The 20313-nt window shown below is 47.6% G+C and overlaps 1 protein-coding gene across 3 annotated transcripts in view; it reads right to left on the reverse strand.

Moving 5' to 3' along the window:
* Positions 1-20313, reverse strand: part of GFRA2 (GDNF family receptor alpha 2) — a 144399-nt gene that overhangs the window by 113924 nt on the left and 10162 nt on the right. For all 3 annotated transcript variants that reach the window (XM_038747227.1, XM_038747226.1, XM_038747225.1), the window contains 2 exons: positions 17874-18188; positions 13761-13844 (listed from right to left, as the gene is read on the reverse strand). In XM_038747227.1, coding sequence (XP_038603155.1) covers positions 13761-13844; positions 17874-18188 — 399 coding nt within the window. The remainder of the gene's footprint in view (positions 1-13760; positions 13845-17873; positions 18189-20313) is intronic.

Below are 20313 nucleotides of genomic sequence, written 5' to 3' on the forward strand. Positions count from 1 at the left end.
ATGTGCCAAGCACCATATTAAGTGCTGGGGTAGAAACAAGCTAATCAGGTTGGACACAGTCCCTGTCCCACATAGAGCTATCAATCTTCATCCCCATTTTACAACTTGTACTTCCCAAGCGCTTAGTACAGTGCTCTGCACACAGTAAGCGCTCAATAAATACGATTGAAGGAATGAACAGATGAGGTAACTGAGGCCCAGAAAAGTGAACCAAGGTCACAGAGCAGACAAATGGCAGAGCAAGAATTAGAACCCAGGTCCTTCTGACTCAAGGGCCCATGCTCAACCACTGAGCCACATGCTTTTTTTGGATCCAGAATCCTCATCTCCCCAACAAGTAGCAGCCTTCTCAACAAATTCTTCCTTCCCCAAGGCCAACAGCTCTGCATTAATCATTAGTATTTGTTCAATAGCTCACCTCCCCCCAACACTGTAAGGGACGAGGTCCTACACCTATCTCCAAAGCAGAAGCCTTCTATTACCATCTTTGCTCCCCCACTTATAAATACAAACGAAAAGGAAATACTCTCTGGTTCCAGACAAGATGACTACGGTGGCTTGATTAGCTGATTGCCAAAAAGGATTTGAACATACGGGTGAACAGTGGTGCTGAAACATGAGGAAAAAGTCATTGACCAAATGGGATTGGAAAGATAAATTTATTCATATTAATGTTTGTCTACCCCTCTAGATTATAAATTCATTATGGGCAGGGAACATGTCTGCTAATTATATTGTATGGTACTCTCCCAGCACTTAGTACAGTGCTCTGCACATAGTAAGCGCTCAATTAATACCATTGATTGATTGAAATAGCAAACTCCCCATTCCTGCTCTGTGTGCCAACAGCTGCTCACAATTATGAATTGTATTTATTGAGTGCTTTCTGTGTGCAGAGCACTGTACTAAGCGCTTGGGAGAGTACAGTATAACAATACAAGAGTTGGTACACACACTTTTTGCTGAAAATGAGCTTACAGACTGGGGGGGGGGGGATAGACATTAATATAAATTATGGATATGTACACAAGTGTTTTGGAGCTGGAGGGTGAATGAATAAAAGGAACAAATCAGGGTGACACAGCACGGAGTAGAAGAGGAGGAAATGAGGTCTTAAGGGAGGTCTCTTGGAGATGTGCCCATTGTTGGGTAGGGACCATCTCTATATGTTGCCAACTTGTACTTGCCAAGTGCTTAGTACAGTGCTCTGCACACAGTAAATGCTCAATAAATACGATTGAATAAAGGAATGAATGAATGTGTCTTCAATAAGTCTTTGAAGGTGGGGAGAGTAATTTTCTACCAATTACCAATAATATTAATAACTGTGGTACTTAAGTGCTTACTATGTGCCGAACACTGTACTAAGTGCTCAAAAAGCTACAAGATAATCACTTGCTGTCCCTGCGAGGGGCTCACGGTTTAGGCTGGTGGGGGGGAACCAAGTATTGAATCCCCATTTTATAATCAATCGTGTTTATTGGGAGCTTATTGTGTGCAAAGTATTGTACTAAGTGCTTGGGAGAGTACAATGCAACAGCTGGTAGACACGTTCCCTGCCCACAATGAGCTTACAGATGAGGAAACTGAGGTACAAAGAAGCTAAGCGACTTCCCCAAAGTCACACAACAGGGAGGTGTCACAGCCAGGATTAGAGAACATGTAATCAATCTTCCAAAACCAGCACCATCTTCTGCCCCTTGAATAAGAGGAAGACATGTTTGCACCCCAACAATGGCATTTTATTGACCTCAGTGGCAGTAGGACTTGTGAGATATTGGATCGCTGCAGCAGAGAAAGGTATCAAGTGCCGGACTGACAGAGGTCTGAGGGTCCCCAAACCCCAACTAGCAGTTCAGCTAACATCCCCAAAAGAAGCATCCAGACAAATCAGGGGGCTCAATGACAGACTCCTGGAGAAGTAAGGAAGACGCCTTTCAGGAGTTCCAGGACAGTGCAGGAACTGGCCAGGACTAAACCAAGCCCCAGCCTCAAGTATCAACATCAGTGGCAAACGGGATCTTCTCTGAGTCACTGTCTATCAGGCCATCATCAAGGAAATGGCTAAGGTAAGGTAACACGATCACCGTGAGCTTAATGGAGATGAGTCAGGGGTGAAGAAACTACTTACATCAAAGCATGAAAGAAAACAACATTCATTCAGTTATATTTATTGAGCGCTTACTGTGTGCAGAGCACTGTACTCACCTTGCACTTCTATGAGATCATACCAGGGCACTAGGAACCACTGGAGAGGGGCATCTGATAGCTGGGACAGCCCTCTCCCCCCAGTTCCCCTTCCTACCATCATCAGAGGGAAAACTCAAATCAATTAAACAGTGGTATTTATTGAGCACTTACTATGTGCAGAGAATTGTTCAAAGTGCTTGGGGAGTACCATACACCAGAATTAGCAGAAATGTTTCCTGCTCATAACGAACTTACAGTTTAGGCAGACAATATAAATAAGTAATTTATAATGCCTGCTGAACCTGGGTGTGGGCAGAAACATGTGTCATCCACACTCAGAACAGTGGAAAGGCTCTGTATCCATTTTTAATAATAACAATGGAATTTGTTAAGTGCTTACTAGTATCAGGCACTGTACTGAACATCAGGGTGGATACAAGCAAATTGAGTGAAACACAGTTCCTGTCCCATGTAGGGCTCTCAGTCTCAATCCCCATGTTACAGATGAGGTAACTGAGGCACCGAGAAGTGAAGTGACTTGCCCAAGATCACACAGCAGACAAGTGGGGGAGCCAGGATTAGAACCCATGACCTCCTGATTCCCAGGCCTGTGCTCTATCCACTCCGTCATGCTTGCGTCTCTGTTAAGAACAAGGACAGTCCAAGAAGGAGCAGTTGACTAATGACTCTTCCCTCCCCACCGTAATGAACTCTGACTTTTGGTGCCATGGACGAAGTTACCTCCACGTGTCGGCCTTCTCTCACCATGTAGACTGTGAGGCCCCTGGGAGCCAGAGACTGTATCCAAATCTATATCCTTGTATTTTTCCCCCACACTTAGAATAATATTTTGTACACTAAAGGTACTTAAATGTCCTGAACTACATAGAGACTAGTGAACAAATGGAAGGCCTACAAAGACCTGGATCAGGGACTGAAGATCATATTAAGAAACATGCCAGGCCTGAAAAATTTCTGAAGTAGGCTGTTATCCTACCAATGGCTTTAACAAGTTATCCCAGAGCTTAGAACAGTGCTCGGCACATAGTAAGTGCCTAACAAATACCATCATTATTGTTATTATTATTAGGAAACCATATGACCCATGAATACAATAGCACAACATCGCAGGAATGCTGGTGTCTCTACCCTTGTCACAGACAAGGAGGAAAATCAGTGTGTCTTACCATCAGTACTGCAGCCCTAAAAAGGACCTATTACTATTATTATATCGGTTAAGCGATTGCTATATGCCACTCTACTAAGCTCTGGGATAGATACAAAATATTCAGTTCAGACATAATCCCTGTCCCATATGGGATTCACACTCCAAGCAGGAGAGAGAAAAAGCATTTAGTTCCCATTTTACAGGTAACGAAACTGAAAGCAAGGCTTTCACCAGAGCTTTTAAGGAAATCACTCCCACAGTCACCTGAAGAAGTGCTACAGGACTTTCAAGATGCCCCCATAATCATCATCTTCAAGAAGAAAGATGAGAGCAGACTGTGTAAACAACCAGAGTGGTTTGCTATTCCACATTATCAGCAAGAGTCTAGTCAGAGTTTGTTTTGTCAGGCTTCAAGAGGCCAGAAGTGTCCACTTTACTGGAAGCCTGTGGTTTTAAGTCTTCCGTGGGGGAGGGAGTCTTGAGTCCCCACATTGTACCCTTCACAATCACACTCATTTTTCCCTGGCTTGTTCTCATGTGTATTCTTTCTCTCTCTCTTTCTTTCTCACTCTCCACCCCCTTTCACACATTTCTCACCCCCATTCACACATTGCTTGTTAGTCAACAAGCAATTAAAACTTTCAGGATACCTAGTACTGATGATTATTAATTATGGTATTTGTTAAGCGCTCACTATGTGTCAAGCACTATCCTAAGCACTGGGGTAGATGCAAGTCAATCAATTCAGACACAGTCCCTGTCTCAAATGGGATTCAGGCAAAGAAGAATATGTACTGAATTGCCATTTTGCAAATGAGGAAACTGAAGCACAGAGAAGTTAACTAACTTGCCCAAGCCGGGATTAGAACCCAAGTCTCCAGACTCCTAACACTGTGCTTTTTCCACTAGGCCATGCTGCTTCTCTCATGTTCAAGAATACATCTGGTCTTTCCCACAAGGAGTTTACAGTCTACTAATTATTCCCCACATGAACTTTCATCTCTCCCTCTACGGGTCTTTCCTTTCACTTACCTCTCCCGAAGGCTGCATGGCCTAATGGAAAGAGCTTGGAATCTGAAGACGGGCACAGACTGGCCTGCTGGGTGACTTTTGGCTAGTCATTTAACTTCTCTGTCCCTCAGTCTCCTCATCTGAAAGTGAAGATAAGGCACCTGTCTATCCTTCTCCCTGATTTGTGATCCCAATGGGGGACAGGAACTAAGTCTGATACGATTATCTTGTGTGTAGCCCTGCACCTCACAGAGTGCTTGGCACGTAATAAATGCTTCATACCATAAATAACTCTCAGTCTAGTTCCCTTACTCTTACCAAAATGATTCTAATACCGCCATTACAATCCATCTCAATATCTGTAGTTGTTCTGCATATTCAAAAACGTCTGTGATGCTTACTTATGAGGACATGAGGGTGGAGCATCAATGGTATATCAACAAATAGGTAAGGAAAGGTGGACAGAAGGGTAAAACTGACCTTCTCCAAGATTTAGAGCCACCACTGATTCTTCCCATTTTACAGATGGGCCAATGGAAATATCAAGAAAAAGTGATTCAGAGTTCATCCATGGGAAAATTAAAATAGGTCTTTTTTTAAAAAAATGGTGTATAATGCTCAAGTGCATCATTTATTTCCATAAATGTCTCCCCTTCTAGACCGTAAGTTCGTTGTGGGCAGGGAATGTGTGTGTTTATTGTTATACTGTATTCTCCCAAATGCTTAGAACAGTGTTTTGCACACAGTAAGCTCTCGATTAATACGATTAAATGAATGAATGAATGTTTACTAGGTGCCAGGCATTATACTAAGCACGGGGGTAGATACAAGCTGATCAGGATAGACACAGTCCATGTCCCACTTGGGGTTCACAGTCAATCGCCATTTTACAGATGAGGTATCTGAGGCCCAGAGAAGTTGTGACCTGCCTAACGTCACATAGCAGACAAGTGGGGGAACCGAGATTAGAACCCAGGTCCTTCTGACTCCAGGCCTAGTCTTGGCTCCTAAGCAGAACCCTTGACTGCCTTTAGCTGTGGGGTGAGGAGGGAAGGCCAGAAGATTGGGCAAAATCTGTGTAGGGGCAGTTCTCTGAAGCCCTGCCTAACTGGTAGTTAGGGTCGCAGAGCCCTGCACAGAATGAAAATTCTGCCTCAGTTGTGCCCTAGGCGTGATGGCCCTACCCAAGCTGACACTTGACCTCATTTCCTCGGAGACAGAGCCACCACCATGCAACGCACCATGGGTGTGTATCATTATTTTCTGAGAGCCACGGTCGTCTCCAAACTGGAAAACTCAAAATAGGAGAGAAAGGGGTTTGATTGAAACTACCCCACCCAGGTCAAAGACAATTCAGGACTCCACAGCTGGGTCAACAACACCACTTTTAGGCATACACCTGTATCTCTAATCAATGTCCACGTGGTGACCAAAGGACCCCCTTAGCCTTGGCATCTGGGGGGGCGGGGGGAGGGGGGGAGACCCTGAATGACGTTGAAGGTGTAGAAGTATAATGCCACCTGTCTAATTTCCCAACTCCACTCCCAGGATTCCTAGTTTCTAACAGCTATGAGCCTTCTGCTCTTTCCTTCCCTCCCAATTCACAAGCTTTTTCGCTGATTTTGTCCCCTCCCTGGATAATTATTCCTATCCTTCCTGCCTCACAAACCCATAAGCTTAGCATTATCCTTGCCTCATCTCTCTCATTCAAACCACATAATAAATCCATCACTAAATCCTGTCAGTCCCACCTTCACAACTTCTCAAGAAGAATCTCTTTCCTCTCCATCCAAACTGCTACCACATTAATACAATCACTCATCCTATTCATTCATCCATTCAATCATATTTATTGAGCACTTACTGTGTGCAGAACACTGTACTAAGCGCTTGATCCTATCCCGCCTGGATTACTGCATCGGCCTCCTTGCTGACCTCTCAGCCTCCTGTCCTGCCCCATTTCAGTCCATACTTCAATCTGTTGCCCACATCATTGTTTTTACAAAAATGTTCAGGAGATATCACCCCACTCCTCAAAAAAGTCCACTGGTTGCCCGTCCACCTCCGCATCAAACAAAAACTCTTCACCATTGGTTTGAAAGCTTTCAATCACCTTGCCCCCACCTACCTCACTACTCTCCTACTACAAACCAGCCCTCATGCTAACCTCACTGTGCCTCGATGTCACCAATATTGCCACCGAAACCTCACCCACATCCTGCCTCTGGCCTGGAATGCCCTCCCTCCCCAAATCTGACAATTACTCTCCCCACCTTCAAAGCCTTAATGAAGGCACATCTCCTCCAAGAGGCCTTCCCTGACTAAATCCCCCTCTTTCCTCTTCTTCCATTCCCTTCTGCATCATTCTGACTTACTCCCTCTGTTCTCCTGCCTTCCCAGCCCCAGAACACTTAGGTACATATCTGTTATTTATTTATTTATATTAATGTCTGTCTCCCCCACTCTAGACTGTAAGCTCATCGTGGGAAGGGAATGTGTCTGCTTATTGTTTTACTGTACTCTCCCAAGCTCTCAGTAGTGCTCTGCAAATGGTAAGCACTCAATAAATACAACTGAATGAATGAATAAAGGATGATGCTTCAGAGGTGACAAGTCCCCAGCTAAAACCCAATTTTCCTTGAAACTCAGAGGATCTGACAGCAGTTGGAGGAGAAATGTGATTTTGAGATTTAAATAAGAAGCTTCCGCAGCTGGCCCTAGAGGCAATCCGAGGATAAGTAGTTTATCTCTCCAGCCACCACGAAAGGCTGGCAGGAGCAGGATTGGCTCAGCGCAGTGGACCCCAATCCCACTAGCTCTACCCCAAAATGCTTCTCTGGAACGAGTCAACATCATTCCCTCTTCCTTCCAACCCCCCAGGAAGGCAGAAATTGTGGCAGGGAGGTAGGTGGTGGAAAGCGAACATAGATTATCCTCTTTTCAAGAAGGGGAAAATTTTCTCAATATGCAGTGGTTATTAAACGCTTACTATGTGCTATGCACTGGGATGTGTACAAAATAATCAGGTGCTAGTATTGAGTGGTACTTACTGAGAGCTTACTATGTGCAGAACACTGTACTCAGCACTTGGGAGAGTACAACACAACAGAGTTGGCGAACATGTTCCCCGCCCACAGTGAGTTTACAGTCTACTACTACTAAATCAGACGCTGTCCCTGTCCCACGCAGGGGCTCACAGTCTAAGAGAGGCAGTAAATGGAAGGCTTGCCTGTCATCTAAGGTCCCACCAGGAAGAAGAGCCAGAAACAAGGCGTTCCAACTCAGCACCTCATCACCAGAGACTGGATCTAAGTCTAGAATGAGTCTAGAATAGACTCTTACAGAGCGGAAAACAAAAATGCTTAGAAGAACAATGAGATGGTCGACCTGGGGCAAGAAACAGTATTTATTGAGCTCCTATTGTGTGCTGAGCACCATACTAAACTCTTGAGAGTACAATAGAGTTACTGTTTACGATCCTTACCCTCAAAGATCTAACAACCTAAAAGAATGGCAGACACTTATAGATAGGAGGGAGAAATAGAGCATATAATATAATCATTCAATAATATTTATTGAGCACGTACTGTGTGCAAAGCACTGTACTAAGAGCTTGGGAGAGTACAAGATACGTACATAAATGCTATGGGAGTGGTAAGTACTCCTATGATTGCCCATTCCTCTCCACATCACCAGAGACAACTGATCATTGGCTTTAATACCCTGCCTCCTTCCTATCTACTTTCTTCTCCCACTGCACTCCAGCTCTCTTTGTTTCCTCTCAAACTAGTCACTTAACCTTATTCTCATGTTCTCATGTCAGGGATTGTATCTATAAATTCCGTGGTATTGTACTTTCCCAAGCACTTAGTACAGTGCTCTAAACACAATAAACACAGTTTGGCCTAGAGGAAAGACCACAGGGAGAGTTAGAGGACCTGGGTTCTAATCCCATCTCCACCACTGGCCTGCTGTGTGACTCTGAGCAAGTAGCTTCTCTGTCTCTCAGCTTCCTCATCTGTAAAATGGGGATTAAGACTGTGAGCCCTGTGTGGGACAAGGACTGTGTCCGTCCTGATTGCCTTGTATCTATCCCCGGGCTTAGTACAATACCTAGCATATAGTAAGTGCTTAGCAAATACCACAAAAAAAAATACCATTAAGTACTTGGGTGGCACAGAAGAGCTGAAGTGGCAGAGTAAGAATATAAAATGGGGAGAGTAGAGATTAATTAGGAAGGCCTCCTGGAAGAGATGTGATTTCAGGAGTGGCTTTGAAGATGTGGAGGGAGTAGTGGTCTGCCAGATATGAAGGGGGAGGGAGTAGCAGGCATGGGGAAGGGCATCAGAATCTGGTGGAAAATGAGGAGAATGATCTGGGCAAGATTGAAGTATGGACTGGAGAAGGGAAGACACTGGAGGCGGGGAGATCAGTTGATCAGTATTACAAGTGCTCAATAAATACGATTGATTGATTGATTGATCAGGCAAAAACTCCTCACCCTTGGCTTCAAGGATCTCCATCACCTCGTCCCCTCCTACGTCACCTCCCTTCTCTCCCTCTCCAATCCAGCCCGCACCTTCCACTCCTCTGCCGCTAATCTCCTCACCGTGCCTCGTTCTTGCCTGTCCTGCTGTCGACCCCCGGCCCACGTCATCCCCCAGTCCTGGAATGTCCTCCCTCCCCATATCCGCCAAAGTAACTCTCTTCTTCCCTTCAAAGCCCTACTGAGAGCTCACCTCCTCCAGGAGGCCTTCCCACAATGAGCCCCCTCCTTCCTCTCCCCCTCCTTTTCCTCCCCATCCCCCTGCCTTGCCTCCTTCTCCTCCCCACAGCACCTGTGTATATGTATATATGTTTGTACGTATTTATTACTATTTATTTATTTATTACTATTTATTTATTTTATTTGTACATATTTATTCTATTCATTTTATTTTAATATGTTTTGTTTTGTTGTCTGTCTCCCCCTTCTAGACTGTGAGCCCGCTGTTGGGTAGGGACCGTCTCTATATGTTGCCAACTTGTACTTCCCAAGCACTTAGTACAATGCTCTGCACACAGTAAGCACTCAATAAATACGATTGAATGAATGAATACGAACAGGCCCAAGCCCAGAGAATCTCTCCACCACGATTCTGGGCCCAACCCAACACCCAAACTCCTTTGCCTCAACTTGACTGCCACTCCCCTTACCCTAGAGCTGTAGAGCCTTCTCCAGCAGGTTGAGAGCAAGAAGAAATGCTGCAACATGGCCCAGTAGAAAGACGTGAGCCCACTGTTGGGTAGGTACCGTCTCTATATGTTGCCAACTTGTACTTCCCTAGCACTTAGTACAGTGCTCTGCACACAGTAAGAGCTCAATAAATATGATTGAATGAATGAATGAACATGAGGCTGGGAGCCAGGGGACCTAGACCCTACTTTTGGCTCCACTACTTGCCTCCTGCATGACACAGTGCTCTGCACACAGTAAGCGCTCAATAAATACGATTGAATGAATGATTCATGGGAGGGTGAGGGGGAAAAGACACATCTGGGGCAGACAGGGCAGAGCATTCTCACCTCCCATGGAGGGTCTAGGAGGTCTCCCTGGACTCATGATGACATCCAGCTTAAACCCCGGCCCCACCCCCCAGGACACCCTACTTCCCCAGGCAAGATTTTGGGAGTAGCCCATTGTGGTTTTTGTTAAATGGTGACTGTAGTGGCTCAGTGGAAAGGGCACAGGCTTGGGAGTTCGAATCCCAGCTCTGCCACTTGTCAGCAGTGTGACCTTGGGCAAGCCACTTAACTTCTCTGTGCCTCAGTTCCCTCATCTGTAAAATGGGGACTAAGACTGTGAGCCCCACGTGGGACAACCTGATCAACTTGTATCCCCCCAGAGCTTAGAACAGTGCTTCACACATAGTAAGCATTTAAATACCATTGGATGCTCTGGGTGGCTCAGTGGAAAGAGCCCGGGCATAGGAGTCAGAGGTCATGGGTTCGAATCCCGGCTCCACCACTTGTCAGCTATGTGACTTTGGGCTAGTCACTTAGCTTCTCTGTGCCTCAGTTCCCTCATCTGTAAAATGGGGATTAAGACTGTGATCCCCACGTGGGACAACCTGATTACCTTGTATCTACCCCAGTGTTTAGAAGAGTGCTTGGCACATTGTAAGCGCTTAACAAATACCATCATTATTATGATAATCGAGTCAAGTGTTCTCCCTGACCCACACGGGGCAGAGAGGGAGAACAGGTATTGCATGTCCTCATTCTCACCTGTCCCGCCGTCGACCCCCGGCCCACGTCCTCCCCCGGCCTGGAATGCCCTCCCTCTGTACATCCGCCAAGCTAGCTCTCTTCCTCCCTTCAAAGCCCAACTGAGAGCTCACCTCCTCTAGGAGGCCTTCCCAGACTGAGCCCCCTCCTTCCTCTCCCCTTCCTCCCCCTCCCCATCCTCCCTGCCTTACCTCCTTCCCCACCCCACAGCACCTGTATATATGTTTGTACAGATTTATTACTCTATTTTACTTATACATATTTATTCTATTTATTTTATTTTGTTAATATGTCCCCTTTCTAGACTGTGAACCTGATGTTGGGTAGGGACCCTCACTACATGTTGCCAACTTGTACTTCCCAATTGCTTAGTACAGTGCTCTGCACACAGTAAGCGCTCAATAAATACAATTGAATGAATGTCCCTTACAACGGGTATTGTACAGACGAGGAAATTGAGGCCCAGAGAAGTGAAATGACTTGCTCAAGGTCGCACAGCAGACAAGTGACAGAGACAGGATTAGAACCCAGGTCCTTCTGACTCCAAGGTTCATGCTCTACCCACTAGGCAACACCGCTTCTCGGGCTACACTAGAGTAGGCACAACCCTGGCCACAAGGAGAAGCTACATGGGCTAGTGGAAAGAGCACATGCCTGACAGTCAGAGGACCTGGCCTCTAATCCCATCCCTACCAATGGCACTCTCCTTGGCTTCAGTGTTCTTCTGAAATTCCTCCTTCTCCAGGAAGTATTCCCTGATTCATCTCCTCCCTTCAGTTCACATCCTCCCGATTACTACCTCAGAATTTATGTACTCACAGTCAGTCCTAACACTCATGTATATATTCTTCTATGTACTTGGGCACTTATTTATTCACTTACCTGTGTAGTCATATTTATGGAGCACCTACATATTCCAGTGCCCTCAGCCAAGTGCCTGGGAAATACAGATTTTCAAAATCACCTGTTCCCTACCTACAAGGAGCTTACACTCTAACAAAGGAAGATGACAAGATATTCACAACATTCTCATCACAACCAGTTGTACCTGTATTTTTCCTCTTTTTATGGTATCTGTTAAACAGTTACTATGTGCCAGGCACTGTACTAAGTGCTGGGGTAGATACAAGTTAATCGGGTTGGACTCAGTCCCTGTCCCTCTTGCCTTTAAATAACTCTGTGTGTGTGTGTGTGTGTGTGTGTGTGTGTGTGTGTGTGTGTGTTGCCCTGGTTAGATTCTTTCCTTTTTAATTTTATGGTATTTGCTACAGTAGGAATAATTCTGGTATTTGTTAAGCGCTTTTGTGTGCCAGGCCCTGTCCTAAGTGCTGAGTTGGATACAAGCTAATCAGGTTGGACACAGTCCCTGTCCCACGTGGGGCTCACAGTCTTAATCCCCATTTCACAGATGAGGAAACTGAGGCACAGAGAAGTGAAGTGACTTGCCCAGAGTTCCACAGCAGACAAGTGGCAGAGCCGGGATTAGAACCCACAACCTTCTGCCTCAAAGGCCTGTGCTCTCGCTACTACGCCATGCTGCTTCAGGCACTCTACCAAGCACTGGGGTAGATACACATTAATCAGGTTGGACACAGTCCGTGTCCCACAAGGGGCTCACAGTCTTAATCCCCATTTTACAGATGTGATAACTGAGGCCCAGAGAAGTGAACTGACTTACCCAAGGTCACAGAGCTGACAAGTGGCAGAGTCTGAATTAGAACCCAGGTCCTTCTGGTGCCCATGACCATGCTCTATCCACTAGGCCACACTACTTCTCTTGTAAACACCATGAGAGCCCAGAACAAGTCTTTTCCTCTCTAGCCAACTCTCAGGAGCACTTAGTTCTGTGCTCCATAAATACCAATGGATTAATCCATCACAATCACCCTGTTTCACCATGGCCAATGACCCATATCAATGGTCCAGAATTGCTCTTTCCAAAGGCATGCTCTTCCCCTCCCATTCCCTCTCATTTCTGCAGGAAGTCCTCACCGTTCCGAAGGCAGGGCAGATCCTCATCCCCCCAGGACTTCCCTGAGCCATAAGACTGATTTCCCAGCATGTCCAAAGCAGTCAACCCAAACTGGTCTCCCCCTTAGTTTTCAAACCCCAACTCAATGCTCACCGCAACAAAGCCAACCAGCCCAGGCTGCAGACTGTCTGAGAGCCCAGGTAGTAATAATAATAACGATGGCATTTATTAAGCGCTTACTATGTGCAAAGCACTCTTCTAAGCACTGGGGAGGTTACATCCAGTTCTTAGAACAGTGCTTTGCACATAGTAAGTGCTTAATAAATGCCATTTAAGAAAAAGGTGATCAGGTTGTCCCACGTGGGGCTCACAGTCTTAATCCCCATTTTACAGATGAGATAACTGAGGCCCAGATAATAATAATAATAATAATGTTGGTATTTGTTAAGCGTTTACTATGTGCAAAGCACTGTTCTAAGCGCTGGGGGGAATACAAGGAGATGAGGTTGTCCCATGTGGGGCTCACAGTCTTAATCCCCATTTTACAGATGAGATAACTGAGGCCCGGAGAAGTTAAGTGACTTGCCCAAAGTCACACAGCTGACGATTGGCGGAGCCAGGATTTGAGCCCATGACTCCAAAGCCCGTGCTCTTTCCACTGTGCCACGCTGCTTCTCTAGCCCTTACCCACAGCGTTCTCCCAAAGGAGCAGCTGCCACAACGCAGCACTTCCAAGACCAAAGGATTTTCCTTATTAAGAGTCCACCAGGGGGTTAAGGTTGTGGTATCTCTAAAGTGCTTCCTCTGTGCCAAGCACTGTGATAAGCACTGAGGCAGATATGAGATAATCACGCGCTTCCTATTCCACTCTTGGCTCAAACTCTAAGGGGGAGAGAGAACATGTATTCCATCACCATTGTACAGTGACTTGTCCAAAGTCACACAGCAGTCCAGTGATGGAGCCGGGGTGAGAACATGGATGTACCGTCTCCCAGCCGTGTGCTCTTTCCAATAGTTTCTGCTACTTTTCACTTAATCAAGGAAACCAGTACAGTGGGATGGATGAGGAAATGGAAGTGCACGAGGCAAATCCTTGAACTCAATGTCACTAAAGCAATAATCCCCAAAGCCCTTCTCAAAAAGCCCACTTACCTGAGAAGATTGATGCAAGCCTGAATATGTCAGAGAGGCGGGAGGTGACAGGCTCATAGGGTGAAGCTTCGTAAAATTCCTCACCTGGAAAAGAGAAGGAGGGGAGTGAAACTCAGGAGGGATGAGCTAATCCACCCAGAAGGGCCCTGAAAGCAGGGCCAGTGCTGTGAACAGGTCAACATGGACAACGTGTTCAGAAGTGTCCAGGCTTTCTGGGAGAATACACCACGAGTTAACTGATGGCTTTCCGTGCTGTCCGCCAGGACACTGGGAAAGCATACAGTAGAAGGGGGCAAGAGAGCAGAGTGAGGACAGCTTCTACTGTCCCAATAATAATAATAATAATGTTGGCATTTGTTAAGTGCTTACTATGTGCAAAGCATTGTTCTAAGCGCTGGGACGGATACAAGGTGATCAGGTTGTCCCACGTGGGGCTCACAGACTTAATCCCCATTTTACAGATGAGGTAACTGAGGCACAGAGAAGTTAAGTGACTTGCCCAAGGTCACACAGCTGACAACTGGCAGAGCCGGGATTTGAACCCACGACCTCTGACTCTCAAGCCCATGTTCTTTCCATAGTCTCCTATCCCCCTATACTTGCTCCTCCATTGGCCTCCAAACACTCAGCAATCTCGCCTTCGGTGGCTCCTCCTCTTCCCGCAGCTCACTTTCCCTTGAATGCCCCCCCGCCCCGCCACAACCTCCTTTGCTGCTAGACACTCTCAGAGGAGGTGAGCATTGAAGGAAACAGAGGACACGAAATGACAAAAGATAAAAGGAGAAATCCCCATTCCCCAGGAACGTCCCTGAGAAGTCCTCAGCCCAAGAGGTAACTGCTTTTCGATTCCATCCATCAGGGGAAATCAATGGGCAATCCCTCAGAGTCCAAAAGGGACACTTACCCTCAGCCTCGGCCATCGATTTCCATTCCATCCAGCGGATCGGCCTGCTCTCCCGTGCACACTCCCTGTTGATCCAGGAAGAGACTGGCAGCTCCCCAACACAGAGATACATGCTGGCCCCAGTCAACTGGCCTAAAAAAATCTTTCCCTGGGAACTTATCTTGAGGAAGAGACCAGGAGAGTATTGGTACACTCCACCAAGGACTGACCTCATAGCATACAAAACCAGCTGCACTCTGTTTCCTAGAAGACAGAGGCTAGGTTGGATGCGATTCCTCTGTCACTCTGACCTCTAGAAAGTGAGGGAAGCACTAACACAGCGAGAAGCCCTGGTGTCTCCTCAGTACTCAGAGTCGAGGAAGGGAAAAGACCAAGAAAACTACCGGGAGGAAAACAGGCACAGCGACAGTCACTCGCTTCTCAAACGAGCCCGTTCAAAACAGAGAGCCCTGTGACTCCGCCGGAGGGTGGAAATACTGCAAAGAAGCAGTGGCAGAACTGGTGCTTGGACCTAGGGCTTCTGACGCCCAAAAGTCCCGAGTCACAGCATGTCCTAAGGAAAGGGGTGGGCGGATAGAAACCCGTAAATTTTCAGTTTCCTTGAGGCAATAGCACCCAACTCTTGCTGGGAGGGGCAGCTTCCCAGATGACAGGACCCCTGGCCCCTCTGTGGTCTCTATGATGACCGCTCCTCATCCAAGATAGAAGCCTGGGAGGGATGACCTGCACTAACCGGACCCAGGCAGCAGTAGCTGCAAGCTCAGGCGAGGGAGAGAACTTCAGCTTCCTCGGTTCCCGCAGAGTGATTTTTTAGTTTCTAAAGTAATGTGTCAATGCCCGGTGTTTCCTCTGTAGACCCCCTCATCCCCACAGGAGTTTCCTGAGGAGAAACTGATGCCTGGCACAGGTGGGGCCGGAATCCCTACCTTAAATTTAGAAGTACCTTCAGAAAGCCAAGCCTCCCGTGCATCCTCCTCAGATCCCCTCTTGCACCACATTCACTTGAACTAGAGCTGACAACATTCCCCATCATTACAGCCCCTGCCTTATTACTGAGAGTCGGGGAGGGTGATAACAAGAAGGAAGGAAGGAGTGAGTCAAGAAGCAGAAGGAGGAGTATGCAAACTCATTGTGTGCAGGGAACGTGTCTGCTAATTCTGTTGAATTGTACTCTCCTAAGCGTTTAATACAGTGCGCTGCACAGAGTAAGCACTCAAATACCATTGATTGATTGAGTACAAAGGGAGAAGAGATGAAGGCTCATCAATAACAGCAGCTCCAAAGGGCATTTTCATTTCCCGTCCCAATCACAGTCAGAATCTCCAATTCCCATGGCCTCTTCCAAGCCCTTAAGTCCTCAGACTCTGAATTCAGTATTATATGGACATGCTGGGAGCCCAGAGAAGGAGAGATGTCTAGCAGTGTCAAAAACATACCAATCCATCCTGAGGTCTTGGGTGGGTGGGAACTGGGAGATGATGGGGGCCAAGGGAAAGCCCAGCTAAGACGGAAGAAATCTCTCTCTCCTTCCCGTTGACTGAGCCCCAGAATCTCAGTGACAAATAGCCCCTTTATTCGGGGCAGTGACAATGCACTGTAGCTTCCCCAGAGACTGCTCAGTCTGAACAATTACCTCCGAAGTGAAGGGAACCTCGCCACTCACCAGAAAAACTCAAAGGCCAAAAAACCAGAATGGATCCCCAGGGCGTCTGGCAAGCACACTAGAATTATTCAATACCTGGGAACCTGCATTAGGATAGTCAAAGGTAGCTCATCTTGGAAGGGGATTGAGAGTGCCTGGCCAGGTGTACTCCAAGAGAAAGGACAATATTTGCCAGCCTGAAAGCAAAGAGCAAAGGGCAGAACCAAGCCAACCTGGGAAAGCCCCAGGTGCCGAACTCAAATCTGCTTAGGTAGCAAAGAAAATTTAACAGGGCTCCTAGGGGAAAGGGTGGATTGGAGACAGCTGTCTCCAGACCTTCTGAAACAAAATGAGACAACATGGCCCTCCTCCAGTCTCCTTCCTCAAGACAGGTCCCGGCCAATTCCCTAGATCGGCCCACATGAGGGTAGCATGAGCTTCCAACCTCAGAATTCCCCAGGGTAGACCCAGTCATGGGAGAGATTAGAGGCTGACAGTTGAAAGGGAGGAGAGGAAGAGGCTCAAACATGGGAAGGGACTCCAGGACAGGGAAAGAATCAGATTGCCCTTGGCCGAACCCAAGGATCAGCAGTCATGGCTCCAAATTCATCAAGAGAACCTCAGGTGTGTGGCGAGGTAAACAGCTCTTCCTCTAGCCAGGAATCCAGAAAGGAGAAGGCAGCAATAACCCCCAAAATAGGCCTTCAGAAGGGTCAGGACTAAAGAGATTTCATGGCTTCACTGTTAGGTTTCTTGGTCAGGGCAACCAAGGAAGGAGGAGCCAAACCCTTCTTCTCAGGCCCTCATTCCAAAGGGAGACACTTGTTTGAGCCACCTGTGGTATGGGGCTCAGTATTTATCTTTTCTAATATGGTGTAAGCATTTACGTGTCACTCTTCTATACACTGAGGTAGATACAAGTTAATCAAAGTTGGACATAGTCTCTGTCCCACAAGGGGCCCACAGACTAAGTAGGAGGAAGAACAGATAATTGATTCCCATTTTACAGTTGAGGAAATGGAGGCACAGAGAAGTTAAGGAACTTGCCCAAGCTAACACAGTAATCTACAGAGCTGGAATTAGAACGCATATCCTCTAACTCCCGGACCTGTGCTCTTTCCGCTAGGCCACACTGCTTCTTTGTCTTCTTTCTCCATCTCTCCGTCCTATCCTCTTCCTATCAGTGTTTTCTTTTCAATTCAATCGTATTTATTGAGCGCTTACTGTGTGCAGAGCACTGTACTAAGCGCTTGGGAAGTCCAAGCTGGCATCAAATAGAGACGGTCCCTACCCAACAGTGGGCTCACAGTCTAGAAGTCTAGTCTTTGGCTATCTCTCTCCCTTTCTCCCTCTCTATTGGGCTCCTGCCCGCTCCCCACTCTGTACCTCAGTCCCAGAGTGCCTCATCCCTGGGTTGTCCCTCTCCCCAGCCCCAGGATCTCCGAGAACTCAGTCAATGGTTCCCAGAGGGGCCCCGCACCCCCTTTGTTTCCCCTGTTCCCTCCGCCTCTCTTGCCACCCCTTCCCCACCCAGGGCAGGGTGGTCTCCGCCACCTCCCCGACTTACCCTCCGTCAGCCCCAGGTGGATGCTCCAGTAGATCTGCAAGCACTGCAGCTCCTTCTTCATTCCGCGCTTGCAGCGGCAGTCGTACAGGGGACTCTCCTGCAGCACCTCCAGGGCCGCCTGGCACTCCTTGTTGGCCAGCATGGTATTCCGGTCCCTGCCGGCCAGGCACTGCCGCAGCGTGCGGTAGCGGGAGCTGCAGTTGGCCTCGGCTGCACACAGCTCATTGGCCCGGACGCAGTCCACTGGCGAGCGCCAGCCGGGGAGCTCTGAGCCCTGGGGAGAGGAGGGGCTGGCCAGGGAGCGGAGGGTCTCGTCTGGAGAAGGTGGGGGAGACAGCTATGAGTGGCAGCACCAGAACCCCCTCCTCTCCCCACCATGGACAAAAAAGGCCTCAGGTCACCATCTCTCCATTCATTCAATCATATTTATTGAGCGCTTACTGGGTGCAGAGCACTGTACTTAGCGCAAAGCACTGTTCTAAGCGCTGGGGAAATTACAAGGTGATCAGGTTGTCCAACGGGGGGCTCACAGTCTTGGTCCCCATTTTACAGATGAGATAACTGAGGCCCAGAGAAGTTAAGTGACTTGCCCAAAGTCACCCTTGGACTACCCGGGAAGTCCAAGTCGGCAACATGGAGACACGGTCCCCACCCAACAACGGGCTCACAGTCTAGAAGGGGAAGACAGGCAACAAAACTAGACTGCGAGCCCACTGTTGGGTAGGGACCGTCTCTATGTTGCCAACTTGTACTTCCCAAGCGCTTAGTACAGTGCTCTGCACACAGTAAGCACTCAATAAGTACTATTGAATGACTGAATGAACGAAACAAAACATGTGGACAGGTGTCAAGTCATCAGAACAAATAGAATTAAAGCTAGATGCGCATCATTAACAAAATAAATAGAATAGTAAATACGTACAAGTAAAATAGAGTAATAAATCTGTACAAACATATATACAGGTGCTGTGGGGAGGGGAAGAAGGTAGGGCTGGGGGGATGGGGAGGAGGAGAGGAAAAAGGGGGCTCAGTGTGGGAAGGCCTCTACAGGGTACATCAACCCCATACTCCAGAAAAGGTACACAGAGGCCACCTCTACCCTCTCTCCTCATCACCGCCACCCCAGTGAGTCACTAGAAAGGCTGAGAAATGGACCCTCCAAGATCTTCTTTCACTGTGAGTCAGATACTCTCCCTCTCTGTGAGTCAGGAAGAGGAACCCCCAGGCCCCAACTCTCACTCTAGAGAAGCAGCGTGGCTCAGTGGAGAGAAGCAGCGTGGCTCAATGGAAAGAGCATGGGCTTTGGCGTCAGAGGTCTTAGGTTCAAATCCCAGCTCTGCCAATTGTCAGCTGTGTGACTTTGGGCAAGTCACTTAACTTCTCTGGGCCTCAGTTATCTCATCTGTAAAATGGGGACCAAGACTGTGAGCCCCCCGTAGGACAACCTGATCACCTTGTAACTTCCCCAGCTCTTAGAACAGTGCTTTGCACATAGTAAGCGCTTAATAAATTCCATTATTATTATTATTATAAGGACCCCAACATTCTCTGATCTCCTAACCCCTTACCCACAGAGCCTATCTTCCCATTTTAATTCCATCCTGCTCCCATCTAGTTGGGAAAGAAAACTCTCCCTAGCCTCCCAATGGGGTCTTCCCTGGTTTCACTAGGAAGGTTGGTGGTGGGATGGGGGGAAGAGAGGGAGGCCACAGAGAGTCTTCAAGGTTGCCTGGAACAGGCAAAAGTGGTCTCATTTTAAAGCCCTCCTAGCAGGAGAGTGAAGCCCCAGGCCAGCAGGATGTGACTTCACCCTTTAGGTCAGGAGGCTAGGACTGATTACAGGGGCAGATGGCAAACATCAAGCCAAGCCAAAAAAGCAGATACCCGCGGGGCTGAGGCCTGGGCCTGCCCTGCCCCCCCCCAGTCCTGCCTGACCTCCCTAAAAACAGACTTCCCAACAGAGTCCATCATGAACACCTCCCTAAGAAGACGACTGACCCTTTCCCAGAAGAAAACACCAGACCTGCCCTTTTACCTCTTCTCATCAACCTCTCCTCTCCACCTGATTTCGCCCCAACCCACCTGACACCCATCTTCTGATCAGCTTGTTTCTCTCTTTTTCTTGCCTCTTCTCTATCTCTCCCTAGCTCCTCCTATCCCCCCTACCCAACTTTCCAAATGAGCTCATTATTAGTTGAGATATAAAAATCCAACAATCGAGGGAAAACATTTTATTTCTTCAGCGCCTCCTTCTCCTGAATTTTAGTTGGATCTTTCCTGATTAAACCCAGGTTCTAGGGGGATTGGATAAGGCCTCCCTACTTCCTCCTCCTGCCTTTCTGGGATCAGCGTACCAGCTGGGCCTCTTCCAAGGCAGGGCTCCAGACTCGGCCCTCGCAACCACCCTGTCCATTCATTCATTCAATCGTATTTATTGAGC

The sequence above is a fragment of the Tachyglossus aculeatus genome, chromosome 5 (assembly GCF_015852505.1).
Source record: "Tachyglossus aculeatus isolate mTacAcu1 chromosome 5, mTacAcu1.pri, whole genome shotgun sequence".
Classification (NCBI taxonomy): Eukaryota; Metazoa; Chordata; class Mammalia; order Monotremata; family Tachyglossidae; genus Tachyglossus; species Tachyglossus aculeatus.